General features: G+C 36.6%; 1 protein-coding gene and 1 long non-coding RNA gene across 2 annotated transcripts in view; one reads left to right on the top strand and one right to left on the bottom strand.

Annotated features, from left to right (window-relative positions):
- LOC134731058 (uncharacterized) overlaps positions 1–15,659 on the top strand; it is a 772,118-nt gene that overhangs the window by 454,985 nt on the left and 301,474 nt on the right. The gene's annotated exons all lie outside the window — the stretch shown is intronic.
- Positions 1–15,659, bottom strand: part of ADAM7 (ADAM metallopeptidase domain 7) — a 68,652-nt gene that overhangs the window by 43,930 nt on the left and 9,063 nt on the right. Inside the window, exons 4-5 of the mRNA XM_057302991.1 lie at positions 1,825–1,903; positions 203–279 (exon numbers count right to left, since the gene is read on the bottom strand). Of these exons, the coding sequence (XP_057158974.1) occupies positions 203–279; positions 1,825–1,903 (156 nt within the window). The remainder of the gene's footprint in view (positions 1–202; positions 280–1,824; positions 1,904–15,659) is intronic.

Raw genomic sequence — 15,659 nt, 5'->3', positions numbered from 1 at the left:
CTTGTTCAGGAGTATGCATTAGACATCTCTTTGTCAAAATGTAAATCATAGGCTACAGCTGAAACTGCTAAAAATGCACAGCAGCTTTTTTCTCATTAATTTTTCTATATACCAGGAGTGATAAAACAAAATCAACAAAGTTAACTTCTTTGAAAATCCATAGGAAAACTCATAAAGGAAAAAGAAAGATATTCTGCATTACCTTAGACCATTACACGTACTGATACTGGCAGCTGAATCATATTCGTGTACTATGGATCCTTGGTAAAAACAATGATCCTAAAATAGAAGAAGACTCTATTACTATATGTATAAATATTGATTTTATATAGATACTAATATCTAAATATTTTCTGTTCAGAATATATCAATGTTTTATTTTGACAAATTGCATTGATGTTTGTTCTGCATTCATTCATTAAATTCTTTCATTTGGAAATATTTGAGCCTGCTTCAGAGACATTTTACCTTAATTATGTGATTATTTTGTGTAAAGCAAAGTATAGATTCTTCCTCTACAAATTTAATAGTCTGTTAATGATGACAGTAGTTTTAGAATTGTGACCTTTTCCTTAGAAATATTACTTTTTAATCCACCCTAAAATTTTTGCGAAACTAGCCTTTCTCTCCAGCCTCTCTGTTTCAATCAAGTTGGTGTCTTTATTACTCCCTACTTGATGCTCTGCCCATGGTAGTCCAATCAGGTAATTATTTTTCCCATCATTTCCATGTGTTAAAATCCTCCCTATGGATGACACTTTCTGTGGTCTTCCAGGGACCTCACACCCTCACAAATAACCCACCCCCTGCATAAAAGAATGTTACCCAGTTTTCCTCTTGTCCTGTTTTGAAGATTGCATGAAGACTTAGCTCTCATAGAAGTTGACATTTGCTGTTGGGCGTGGTAGATTACGCCTGTCATCTCAGCACTTTGGGAGGCCAAGGCGGGTGGATCACAAGGTCAAGAGATCGAGACCATCCTGGCCAACATGGTGAAACCCCGCCTCTACTAAAAATACAAAAATTAGCTGGGCACGGTGGCGTGCGCCTGTAGTCACAGCTACTTGGATGGCTGAGGTAGGAGAATCGCTTGAACCTGGGAGGCGGAGGTTGCAGTGAGCTGAGATTGCACCACTGCGCTCCAGCCTGGCAACAGAGTGAGGCTCTGTTTCAAAACAAAACAAAACAAAGTTCACCATTGCTTTAAATGGAGGAAATACTTTTTTAAATGTATAGGTTTGGTAAAAGTAATGTTCTTGGTAGAAGGTTACAGAGGACATGTTTTGGAAAAAAGCAATGGGGATGTAAAAATAAAATCTGTATCTAGATTTTATTAAAATTAATGGAATAATAATAATAAATGAACAAAAATTCATTTGAGGATTGAAGAAAAGACCTCAACATTGGTGCGTCAGAGAAACCGGGCAAGGGGATGAGAATCACATAAGGATCAATTAATGGAGATTTTAAAGTTGTTTCATAGCTTCAGATTTTATCCGTTTAGCTTGATCACAGCCTCATAAGGTGCTTTTGGTGTCCTGCTTTACCCTCTCCTAGACTTAACACCATATTGAGTGTATAGAAATCAGTTTAGGAAAAGCAAAGATATATCAGCAGTCATTGATTTGCTTGTTAGGCAGTAAGAGGTTAGGGTCCACACAATCGTATTTTTATACTATAATTTTTCAGTGAGAGTAATCAATTCAGAGCTTATTTCTGCTGTAGTACTTTCTGAAACAGCTTGTACAGCTGGAACAGGGTTTCAAAATCACATCAGGAAACACTGCTTTTAGAGAAGAGACACAGTAAAGTTCCATAAGATACCACGATCTGAGGATGCCTGGTGAACGCTTCTCCTTTCATGGAGTAGAATGTTTCACTGTAATTTGAGCCTAGGAACTCCCTGAAAAAGAGGGCAGACAGGTGGTGAGATTTGTTCGTTCTAAAAACCTGACAGATAAAACCTATAATGTGATGGAGAAGTGTCCAGTTTGCTTCCAAATCTCAGCAAGATCCTCTTCCGCTAGAAATAGTAAAGCAAAATCAAGCCCACTCATATGAAGAGCCTTTCTACTTAAATATCATGGTTCATAAAGACTGTAGAGAAGCTAGAAAATAGATTCTGGCAGTTTTAGCAAAGCAGTATTTTTTAAATAGCTTGGAGAAAATGTTATCTAAGCAAAAATCGGAGACCAAAATTAATGCAAAAAACATGCATTAATATATGTGATGAATATGTCTTATATTCATCACATCATAAGATATATGTGGCGAGTACATCTTAATATATAGTAACCTAACAGCTACATATTTAGATAAAAGTAATATGTATTAATTATAATAAATTCACACTACCCATGCTGTATTTGGAATTGAGCCCAATCTCTCTCCCCCATGGCAAGACCCTACCATTGCAGTGGTCTCTATATCTACAGTGATGGGCCTGAATAAAGCCTGCCTTACAGTGCTTTAACAACTGTCACTGAATAATTTTTTCTTGAACATCTTTTTGGACTACCCATGGCCACTTCTTGATCCCAACCTGAACATAAGAATCTTCTAGAAGTTCTTCAAAACTCAGTGCAAAACACACATCCTGACTCCATCAAGCAGATTTTGAGATCCCTTCATAAGGTGTATTTCACACTTCAAAAGATATTCATTTTCATGTTTGCTACATAATAAAAATGTAGCAAACTTTTTCTGTACAGGTGAAGACAAGCATTCGAGGCTATATTGGCCATATATGTGGCTGCTATTACATGTTCTTTGTTTCATTTTTTGTTACTGTTGCTGCTGTTTTTACTCCAAATATTCCAAATTTTGAACATTACTCTTAGATTAAGGGGTATACATTAATAGAAAACATGCCCAATTTGGTGTACCAATTATCATTTGTTCACCCATGATGTATTTCATGTCAGTCTTCAAAGGTTACCTGTGAACTACCATAGGAAAGGGACTTTTCATTTTTATTTATTTGTGTCTTCCAGTTTTTAAGATAGTATTTGGAATATTAGGAGTGGTCAAAAAAATAAATGGTGAACTAATGTTTAAAATGAACTAAATATAGCATTTCATTCCTGCTATGGCTGAATAAGCTACTACTAGACAGACATTCCATGTATAAAAATTTAGTTCTGGATAATACATAAAAAGAAAGTACCTAAAGGATCTAGGTACCGAGCAAAAGCAGGCAGACTCTGAAGGGATGTCAGCATCCTTTGGGAAAGGGAAGGAGGCTCAGGGGAGAAGGCACAGCATGAGAGGTGAAGAAGGCACAGCATAAGATGAAGTTTCCAGTTTTACAGCATTTAGCTTGAGGTCAGGCTGAAGTCTGCCTTATAGAGGACCGATAAAACTCTGCTAGAAAACCACAGTTGTTCTTATTTGAAAAGCCATATAACAGAGTTTGGAGTAATCACAGTAACAGGAATGTACACAGTAATCATGGAAAAAAATGAGAGAGCGGGGAGAATCCTCAGTTCTGTAAACAAACTCAGTCTCAAATTCAGAATTTTCCCTGAACTATGACATGTGAAGGATAGATTAAAAGTAGCCATGCTAAGAATAAAACAACTGAACTAAAATTTGATGCCACCCAAAAGACAGAATTTGCCGTTTAAGTCCAACAAAGTTAATCTCCAAATAAAATGAAAATATGAGAACTCTTCAGCAGAACGTAACAGAATTTGGAGTCCATTTCACACAACATTCAGATTGTTCAGTTCATAATTCAAATTTACACAATGAAGAAACATAAAACATTGAACTATTGTCAAGAGAAAAGATGATCAGCAGAGGCTTATCTCAAGTTAATCTAGAAGTTGAAATTACAGATAAGACTTTTAAAGCAGCTACTATAACTATGCTTAGCAAAGTAAAAGAAAGTTATTTGCAATGCATGCAAAAATGTAGAACTGTGGCAGATAAATGGAATTATATTTTTTAAAAACAAATTGAAAATGTTATAGCTAAAAACTACCTAGATAAAAGTTTTACTTGATATCCTTAAAATAAGAACAAAACTGATAAAAGAGTTGACAAACTCAATGAGAGATTAATAGAAATTACCTAACCTGAAAAAGAGACAGAAAAAAAAGAGCTTCAGAGCTATGTAGATTACATCAAAAGACTAACATACTGATTAAGTGGAGTGCTGGAAAGTGGAGAAAGGGTATCAGGAAAAAAAATGGAAAAGTAGTAGCAAAAAATGAACCCAATTTGGAGAAAGACATGAATTATAATTTCAAGAAGTTCAGAAAACATCAAACAGCATTTACGTGAAGAAAGTCACACCTTTGCACTTCACTGTTGGATTGCAGAGTATCAGAAATAAAGACAAAATCTCAAAACCAGCAAGAGAAAGACAACACGACACATACTGGGGAACAGAAATTTGTACAACCATTAACATTCCATTAGAGACTATGTGAGCCAGAAGAGAGGAGAACATCATCAGTTATCATCTTTTCTTAAAAAAATACAGAAAATCGGCTGGGCGTAGTGGCTCAGCCTGTAATCCGAACACTTTGGGAGGCTGAGGCGGGTGGATCACGAGATCAGGAGATCGAGACCATCCTGGCTAACATGGCGAAACCCCGTCTCCACTAAAAATACCAAAAATTAGCTGGGCGTGGTGGTGGGTGCCTGTAGTCCCAGCTACTCGGGAGACTGAGGCAGGAGAATGGCGTGAACCCAGAAGGTGGAGCTTACAGAAAATTGGCGAACCCAGAATTTTATATGCAGCAAAAGTAGCCTTCAAGAAGGGAGACAAAGACTTACAGATAAAATAAAACTGAAGTGAATTTTTGCCACAGATCTATGCTACAAAAATTGGTAAAAGTTCTTTAGTCTCAATGAAATTGTAACACATGAAAAAAACTGAACCTGTAACAAAAAGGGAGAGATAAGAAGTGATAAATGAATAAACTAAAACATATTTTTGCATAAGATACATATAAATGTTTAAAGCCAAAATTATAGCCATGCATCATGGGATATATATATATATATATATATATATATATATATACACACACACACACACATACATACATATATATACACACACATATATATGTGTATATATATGTATATATATATGGCAACTTTTCACAAATAAGGAGTGTCTGTAAATGAACTTATTGCAATGTTTTTACATTTCACATAAAATGACATGACATTATAACTTAATGATTAATTGTAAATATATGCTGCAATCTCTAAAATGAAAATTAAATCTAATGTAGAGAGTCATTGTTACAAAGTTAAGAGATTAATAAGAAGCCAGCAGGGAAAGTGAAAAATAAAGTAAGCCAAAGATCAAAGGAAAAAGGATAGTAACAGAGGAGATAAACATAAATGAAATAATTCCAACCATGCGAATCATAACATTTAATGTAATGTTAATAGGAATGGTAACATTAACATTAAATGTTAACCTATTAAAAAACAATAACATTAACATTCAATGTTAATGTTAACATTCCTATTAAAAATCAGAGATTATTAGAAGGCATTAAAAATCAGGACCAAACTAATTTCCATCTTACAAAAGATACATCTTAAATGTAAAGACACAGATATGTTGAAAGGAAATGAATAAAAGAATAGTATCTTATTTATATAGTAAACATAAAGCTGGAATAGCTGTGTTAATATCAGATAACAAACTGCAAAATACACAAATGATTGGCCCAAAGATACATTTTAAAAAATCAAACTAATCCAAACATTGGTAATTAAATAACATGCTCTAAAATAATTCATGACTCAAAGAAGAAATCCCAGAAGAAATAAAATATTTTGAAATGAACGATAAAAAAAAAATCAAGACTTTTGAGATGTATCTAAATGAAGACTTGAGAGAAATGCTATGACTTCAATATTTTAAATACTTAGAAAATATTAAATATTTCTATAACCAGAGAAAAATAAACACTCAATAAGAATAATAAAGAAAATAATACAGACGATAAAAGACATCAGTGAAGTAAATAGACAACCAATTACAATTATTCACAAAGCTAAAGAAAAATCAGGTCAGGTATGATGGCTCACTCTTGTAATCCTGACACTTCGGGAGGCCAAGGCAGGAGAATTGCTTGAGGCCTGGAGTTCGAGGCCAGCCCGGGCAACAAGGCGAAAACCCATCTTTACAAAAAGGTTTTTAAAAAACTAGCCAGGCATGGTGGCACATGGCTTCAGTCTCAGATACTCAGGAGGATGAGGTGGGAGGATGCCTAGAGACTGGGAGGTTTAGGCTGCAATAGCCATGATTGCACCACTGCACTCCAGCCTGGGAAATACAGTAGGACTCTGTCTCAAAAACAAAAACAAAAAATAAAAATAACTAAATAAATAAAAGGTCGACAATTGATAGCCCCTTTTAGATTGATCACATAAGAAGAACCCAAATTACCAATAATAGAAAGTTAAAAAGAGTTATCACTAAATAAATTATTACATTTTTAAAAATTATAAGATAATATTATGAAACACTTTATGCCAAAAAAGGGGGCAACTTAAGTGAAATAGACATTTTTTTTTGAAAACTGTAATTTAAAACTGATGCATGATAAAATAGAAACTTTGAATAACCCCTTATAAGTAAACTTGAATTGGTTATAAAACCTCTTTCCTACACATACACACACATATGCTCAAGGCACATGCAGTTTCATTTGTAAATTCTGTCAAACACTTTGAAAATAACTTTTTTAAGAAAATACAGGAGAGAATATTTCCCAACTCAGAAGCACAACATAATCTATCATCAAAATTTGACAAATCTATTGCAAAAACTAAAAACACAGAATAGCCATCAGTAACATAATTTCAAAAACCCTTAATAAGATATTGGCAAATTAAATAAAATAATTTATTATAAAATAATATATAAGGTATAATGAACAAAAATCAGTGTACACTGCCATATGGACATTTCAATGGATTCAGACAGAATACTTGCAGCAAACTTTTCAAGGAACTTTAATTTGATAAAGTATATCAATGACAAATCTACAGGTACTGTCATATTAATCATTTAATACTGAACACTTTCCCTTTAAGATCAGGAAAAGTGTAAGGCTGCCCTCACTCATTCCAGTAAAATTGTAATGAAGGTCCTAGCCATTGTCATAAAATAAAGTATAAAAATAAAAGAATAATCAGAGAGGAAGACAAAACTATCAGTATTTTCAGATGACAAGATGGTAAATTTCCTAGAAGATTTCTAAGTACTCTACAAAACAATCAATAAATTCATTTACTAATGCTTCTGAAATCCAAAGCCTATATAAAATAATCCATTTTGCTTTTATATTGTAGACACAAATCATAGAAAAATGAAATAATAAAAACAATTCAGCTTATATAACCACCACAAATAGTAAATATAAAGAAATAAATTTAACAAGACAGGTGAGAGCTCCACATTGAAAACTTTAAAAGATGTTGATAAACATTAAAGTAGATGAGTTATAACGTGAATACTCAACACTACTGAGATGTCAGTTCTCTCCAAACTTATCTATAGAGTCAGTAAGTTAAAATGAAATTCAATAAAATTCCAGCGGGCCTTTTAATAGAAATTGCCAGGGTGACTCTAAGTTTTATATAGAAATGCAAAGGACCTAGAATAAATAAACGATTCTGATTAGAAGAGTTACACATTGTGCCTTCAAAGTATACTAAAAAGCTGCAGTAATCAAGGCAGTTTGGCCATGGCTTACAGACTGTAAATAGATGAATAAGATAGAATAGAGAGCCAAGAAATAGTCATTTGATTTTGGCCGAAGGTGCCAAAGTAATCCAATAGCACCAGAAAGACAATTCATCAAAATGGACTGGAATAATTGCCTATAAATATGGAAAAACAAGAATATTGACTTCTCCAGAAAATTACACACACACACACTCACACGCATATGCACATACACAAATTTAAGGTCGTAACAGACCAAAACTAAAAGCTAAAACTATGAAGAGCTTAGAAGCAAACATACAATATATTTGTGATTTGCAGTTAGGCAATTTTTCTTAGGTCCTAGAAAATGATGACCATAAAGAAAGAAACTGATAAATTAAAATTTATTTAAAATGATAAATTTTTACTTGTTAAAAGACACAATTTTTAAAAATGAATTAAAAGGTCACAGACAGGAACAAACATGACAAGAACTATATTTGACTAAGGGTTGGTCTCCAAATTATACAGTGGCTCATGCCTGTAATCCTATCACTATGGGAGGCCAAGGCGGGTGGATTGCCTGAGCTTAGGAGTTCAAGACCAGCCTGGCCAACACGGTGAAACCCCATATCTACTAAAGTACAAAAAATTTGCCAGTCATGGTGGTGGATGCCTGCAGTCCCAGCTACTGGGGAGGCTGAGGCACAAGAATCAGTTGAGCCCAGGAGGCATAGGTTGCAGTGAGACAAGATCATGCCACTCTACTCCAGCCTAGATGACAGAGTGAGGAAAAAAAAAATCTCCTCGAACTCAATAATAACAGGACAAACAATCCAATAAAAATGGGTAAATATTTAAAGATTAAAAAGATATACAAATGATCAAATAAGCACATAAAGTTTTCTACAGGAAACATAACATTTAATAATAGTTAAATATTACAACTAGTATAGCTAAAATTTTTTAAAGTGACAATATAAAATGATGAAGAATACATACAGCAGGTAGTATTCTCATACATTGCTGGTAGTTACTAAAATTTGACAAACACCTTGGAAAAGAATCTGTCAGATTTCTATAAATCTAAACATATACATATCCTGTGACTCAGGAATATCACTCCTTGGTGTTCACCAAAGAGAAATGAAAACATATGTTTATAAAAAGGCTGTACATGAACACTCATAGAAGCTTTACTAATGATAGCCAAACACTGAAAAGAGCCCACATGTCTATCAATAGGAGAGTGGATGAACGAACTGCAGTATATTTATTCAACAGAATACTGCAAGAAAATAAAGAAAGCAAACTTCTGATAAATGCAGCAGCATGAATGAATCTCAATATCAGTATGCTAAATTTTAAAAGTCTTACACAAAAGAGTACATGTAGTGTGATTCTTGTGTTAAAAATTTCCAGAATGGACAAATGTAATCTACGGCAAAAAAAAAAAAAAAAAAAAAAAAAAAAAAAAAAAAAAAAAAATTCCCAGGACAGATTTTGAGAGGAATTGACTCAGGAGAAGCATGAAGAACTTTTCTGAGTGTTAGTTCTGTATTTTTATAGGAGTTTTATAGATATGTGCATTTGCCAGAGCTCAATGGATGGACCCAGCAATTCCACTTGCGGGTGTTTACGTAAAAGATTTGGAACCACTATGTGGGAAAGATGTCTCCTCCCCCATATTCATTGCAACACTATTCACAATAGCCAAATTATGGAATCAACCTAGGCGTCCATCGACAGATGAATAGATAAAGAGAATATGGTAAAGATACACAATGGAATAATGTTCGGCCTTAAAATAGAGGAAAATTCTGTCATTTATGACAACATGTGTGGAATTGGAGAACATTATGCCAAATGAAAAAAGCCAGGCACAGGAAGACAAATACTGCATAATCTCATTTATATGTGGAATCTAGAAAAATTGAACGCATAGAAGCAGAGAATAAAATGGTGGTCACCAGTGACTGGAGCTGTAGGAAAAATGTGGAGATGATGGTCAAAGGGTACAAAGCCCAAGTTACATGGGATGAGTAAGTTAGTTTGAGTTTTATTGGGATCTATTGCACCACATGGTGAATTTACTTAATAATAGTGAGAGTAAATAATCTTAGAGAGTAAATTTCAAGTGTTTGCACCACAAAAAAAAAAATAAGTAGTTGAGGTGATAGATATGTTAATTAGCTTGATTTAATTATTACACATTGTATTCGTGAATCATAACATCACTTTGGCCCCATAAATATATACAATCATAGTTTGTCAAATTACAATAAGTGAATACATGCATGCATACATACATACATACATAAAATTCAACAAATATGTAGATGGACATTTAAAATTTGTGCATTTCATTTTATGAAAATGTTGTACAAAGAAAAAATTAAGTGTAAACCTATATTAGGCTGGGTGCAGTGGTGCATGCCTGTAATCCTAGCACTTTGGGAGGCCAAGGCAGGAGGACTGCTTGAACCTAAGAGTTTCAGACCAGCCTGGATAACATGGTGAAACACCATCTCTGCAAACAATACAATTAGCTGGGTGTGGTGGCATGTGCCTGTAGTTCCAGCTAGTTGAGAGGCTGAGGTGGGAGGATCACCTGAGCCCAGGAGGTTGAGATCAAGGCTACAGTGAGCCATGACTGTGCCACTGCACTCTAGCCTGGGTGACAGAGTGAGGCTGTGTCTCAAAACAAACAAAAACAAATACTAAACTCTAATGCTAAGCTTGTTCATGTATTGAGGGGAAAGTAAACTGATGTCTGTAATATAATTTAAAATGCATAAAAATAACATGGAGGATGAATGGATTGATGGATGAATGGATAGATGAGAAAGATGATATAAAACAGAAATAGTAAAATATTAGTGAATATGTGTAACTTAATGGATCTATGGGTATATGTATATGTTAGCGGGTATATGGATTTTTTCAATTCTGCTCTGTGTGTTAAAATTTTATCATAGTAAACTTTTTGGGAACATTAACTAGATGCAACAGGTAAATAGAATATAATTATTTTGTGGTTGTTTTGAAATAGCATATATAAAATATATAATAAACTGCTTGGTTGTATAGTAGATTCTAAATTAATATTTCTGGTGACTCATACGCACATACAAATAAAACTCTTCATCTATTAATAGATTTATTATAGCAAACAGAAAATTGACCCAATCAACGTTTCCACAGAATGAATGTACAATCTGATTTAACATTGTTGTCCTAGAAAGATTCATCACTATTTCTCAACATGAGTTTATAAAATAAGTATTTATTATTATTAAAACCAAGCTGAGGGGGAGGGCAGCCAAGATGGCCGAATAGGAACAGCTCCGGTCTACAGCTCCCAGCGTGAGCGATGCAGAAGACGGGTGATTTCTCCATTTCCATCTGAGGTACTGGGTTCATCTCACTAGGGAGTGCCAGACAGTGGGCGCAGGACAGTGGGTGCAGCGCACCATGCGCGAGCCGAAGCAGGGCGAGGCATTGCCTCACCCCGGGAAGCGCAAGGGATCAGGGAGTTCCCTTTCCTAGTCAAAGAAAGGGGTGACAGATGGCACCTGCAAAATCGGGTCACTCCCACCCTAATACTGCACTTTTCCGACGGGCTTATATCCCGCACCTGGCTCGGAGGGCCCTACGCCCACGGAGTCTCGCTGATTGCTAGCACAGCAGTCTGAGATCAAACTGCAAGGCGGCAGCGAGGCTGGGGGAGGGGCGCCCGCCATTGCCCAGGCTTGCTTAGGTAAACAAAGCAGCCAGGAAGCTCGAACTGGGTGGAGCCCACCACAGCTCAAGGAGACCGGCCTGCCTCTGTAGGCTCCACCTCTGGGGGCAGGGCACGGACAAACAAAAAGACAGCAGTAACCTCTGCAGACTTAAATGTCCCTGTCTGACAGCTTTAAAGAGAGCAGTGGTTCTCCCAGCATGCAGCTGGAGATCTGAGAATGGGCAGACTGCCTCCTCAAGTGGGTCCCTGACCCCTGACCCCTGAGCAGCCTAACTGGGAGGCACCCCCCAGTAGGGGCAGACTGACACCTCACACAGCCGGGTACTCCTCTGAGACAAAACTTCCAGAGAAACGATCAGACAGCAGCATTCGCGGTTCACAAAAGTCCACTGTTCTGCAGCCACCGCTGCGGATACCCAGGCAAACAGGTCTGGAGTGGACCTCTAGCAAACACCAACAGACCTGCAGCTGAGGGTCCTGTCTGTTAGAAGGAAAACTAACAAACAGAAAGGACATCCACACCAAAAACCCATCTGTACATCACCATCATCAGAGACCAAAAGTAGATAAAACCACAAAGATGTGGAAAAAACAGAGCAGAAAAACTGGAAACTCTAAAAAGGAGAGCGCCTCTCCTCCTCCAAAGGAACGCAGTTCCTCACCAGCAACGGAATAAAGCTGAATGGAGAATGACTTTGACCAGGTGAGAGAAGAAGGCTTCAGACGATCAAACTACTCCGAGCTGCAGGAGGAAATTCAAACCAAAGGCAAAGAAGTTAAAAACTTTGAAAAAAATTTAGATGAGTGTATAACTAGAATAACCAATACAGAAAAGTGCTTAAAGGAGCTGATGGAGCTGAAAGCCAAGGCTCGAGAACTACGTGAAGAATGCAGAAGCCTCAGGAGCTGATGTGATCAATTGGAAGAAAGGGTATCAGTGATGGAAGATGAAATGAATGAAATGAAGCAAGAAGGGAAGTTTAGAGAAAAAAGAATAAAAAGAAATGAGCAAAGCCTCCAAGAAATATGGGACTATGTGAAAAGACCAAATCTACGTCTGATTGGTGTACCTGAAACTGATGGGGAGAATGGAACCAAGTTGGAAAACACTCTGCAAGATATTATCCAGGAGAACTTCCCCAATCTAGCAAGGCAGGCCAACATTCAGATTCAGGAAATACAGAGAACGCCACAAAGATACTCCTCGAGAAGAGCAACTCCAAGACACATAATTGTCAGATTCACCAAAGTTGAAATGAAGGAAAAAATGTTAAGGGCAGCCAGAGAGAAAGGTCGGGTTACCCTCAAAGGGAAGCCCATCAGACTAACAGCAGATCTCTTGGCAGAAACTCTACAAGCCGGAAGAGAGTGGGGGCCAATATTCAACATTCTTCAAGAAAAGAATTTTCAACCCAGAATTTCATATCCAGCCAAACTAAGCTTCATAAGTGAAGGAGAAATAAAATCCTTTACAGACAAGCAAATGCTGAGAGATTTTGTCACCACCAGGCCTGCCCTACAAGAGCTCCTGAAGGAAGCACTAAACATGGAAAGGAACAACCAGTACCAGCCACTGCAAAATCATGCCAAATTGTAAAGACCATCGAGGCTAGGAAGAAACTGCATCAACTAACCAGCAAAATAACCAGCTAACATCATAATGACAGGATCAAATTCACACATAACAATATTAACTTTAAATGTAAATGGACTAAATATTCCAGTTAAAAGACACAGACTGGCAAATTGGATAAAGAGTCAAGACCCATCAGTGTGCTGTATTCAGGAAACCCATCTCACGTGCAGAGACACACATAGGCTCAAAATAAAAGGATAGAGGAAGATCTACCAAACAAATGGAAAACAAAAAAAGGCAGGGGTTGCAATCCTAGTCTCTGATAAAACAGACTTTAAACCAACAAAGATCAAAAGAGACAAAGAAGGCCATTACATAATGGTAAAGGGATCAATTCAACAAGAAGAGCTAACTATCCTAAATATATATGCACCCAATACAGGAGCACCCAGATTCATAAAGCAAGTCCTGAGTGACCTACAAAGAGACTTAGACTCCCACACAATAATAATGGGAGACTTTAACACCCCACTGTCAACATTAGACAGATCAACGAGACAGAAAGTTAACAAGGATACCCAGGAATTGAACTCAGCTCTGCACCAAGTGGACCTAATAGACATCTACAGAACTCTCCACCCCAAATCAACAGAATATACATTTTTTTCAGCACCACACCACACCTATTCCAAAATTGACCACATACTTGGAAGTAAAGCTCTCCTCAGCAAATGTAAAAGAACAGAAATTGCAACAAACTGTCTCTCAGACCACAGTGCAATCAGACTAGAACTCAGGATTAAGAAACTCACTCAAAACCGCTCAACTACATGGAAACTGAACAACCTGCTCCTGAATGACTACTGGGTACATAATGAAATGAAGGCAGAAATAAAGATGTTCTTTGAAACCAACGAGAACAAAGACACAACATACCAGAATCTCTGGGACACATTCAAAGTAGTGTGTAGAGGGAAATTTATAGCACTAAATGCCCACAAGAGAAAGCAGGAAAGATCCAAAATTGACACCCTAACATCACAATTAAAAGAACTAGAAAAGCAAGAGCAAACACAATCTAAAGCTAGCAGAAGGCAAGAAATAACTAAAATCAGAGCAGAACTCAAGGAAATAGAGACACAAAAAACCCTTCAAAAAATTAATGAATCCAGGAGCTGGTTTTTTGAAAGGATCAACAAAATTGTTAGACCACTAGCAAGACTAATAAAGAAGAAACAAGAGAAGAATCAAATAGACGCAATAAAAAATGATAAAGGGGTTATCACCACCGATCCCACAGAAATACAAACTACCATCAGAGAATACTACAAACACCTCTATGCAAACAAACTAGAAAATCTAGAAGAAATGGATAAATTCCTTGACACATAACCCTCCCAAGACTAAACCAGGAAGAAGTCAAATCTCTGAATAGACCAATAACAGGCTCTGAAATTGTGGCAATAATCAATAGCTTACCAACCAAAAAGAATCCAGGACCAGATGGATTCACAGCCGAATTCTACCAGAGGTACAAGGAGGAACTGGTGCCATTCCTTCTGAAACTATTCCAATCAATAGAAAAAGAGGGAATCCTCCCTAACTCATTTTATGAGGCCAGCATCATCCTGATACCAAAGCCGGGCAGAGACACAACCAAAAAAGAGAATTTTAGACCAATATCCTTGATGAACATTGATGCAAAAATCCTCAATAAAATACTGGCAAGCCGAATCCAGCAGCACATCAAAAAGCTTATCCACCATGATCAAGTGGGCTTCATCCCTGGGATGCAAGGCTGGTTCAATATACGCAAATCAATAAATGTAATCCAGCATATAAACAGAACCAAAGATGAAAACCACATGATTATCTCAATAGATGCAGAAAAGGCCTCTGACAAAATTCAACAATGCTTCATGCTAAAAACTCTCAATACATTAGGTATTGATGGGATGTATCTCAAAATAATAAGAGCTATCCATGACAAACCCACAGCCAATATCATACTGAATGGGCAAAAACTGGAAGCATTCCCTTTGAAAACTGGCACAAGACAGGGATGCCCTCTCTCACCACTCCTATTCAACATAGTGTTGGAAGTTCTGGCCAGGGCAATTAGGCAGGAGAAGGAAATAAAGGGTATTCAATTAGGAAAAGAGGAAGTCAAATTGTCCCTGTTTGCAGACTACATGATTGTATATCTAGAAAACCCCATTGTCTCAGCCCAAAATCTCCTTAAGCTGATAAGCAACTTCAGCAAAGTCTCAGGATACAAAATCAATGTACAAAAATCACAAGCATTCTTATACACCAATAACAGACAAACAGAGAGCCAAATCATGAGTGAACTCCCATTCACAAATGCTTCAAAGAGAATAAAATACCTAGGAATCCAACTTACAAGGGATGGGAAGGACCTCTTCAAGGAGAACTACAAACTATTGCTCAGTGAAATAAAAGAGGATACAAACAAATGGAAGAACATTCCATGCTCATGGGTAGGAAGAATCAATATCGTGAAAATGGCCATACTGCCCAAGGTAACTTATAGATTCAATGCCATCCCCATCAAGCTACCAATGACTTTCTTCACAGAATTGGAAAAAACTACTTTAAAGTTGATATGGAACCAAAAAAGAGCCCGC

Source organism: Pan paniscus, chromosome 7 (assembly GCF_029289425.2).
Source record: "Pan paniscus chromosome 7, NHGRI_mPanPan1-v2.0_pri, whole genome shotgun sequence".
Classification (NCBI taxonomy): domain Eukaryota; kingdom Metazoa; phylum Chordata; class Mammalia; order Primates; family Hominidae; genus Pan; species Pan paniscus.
The sequence above is the reverse complement of the archived record's forward strand: the minus strand, read 5'-3'. Positions and strand labels throughout refer to the sequence as shown.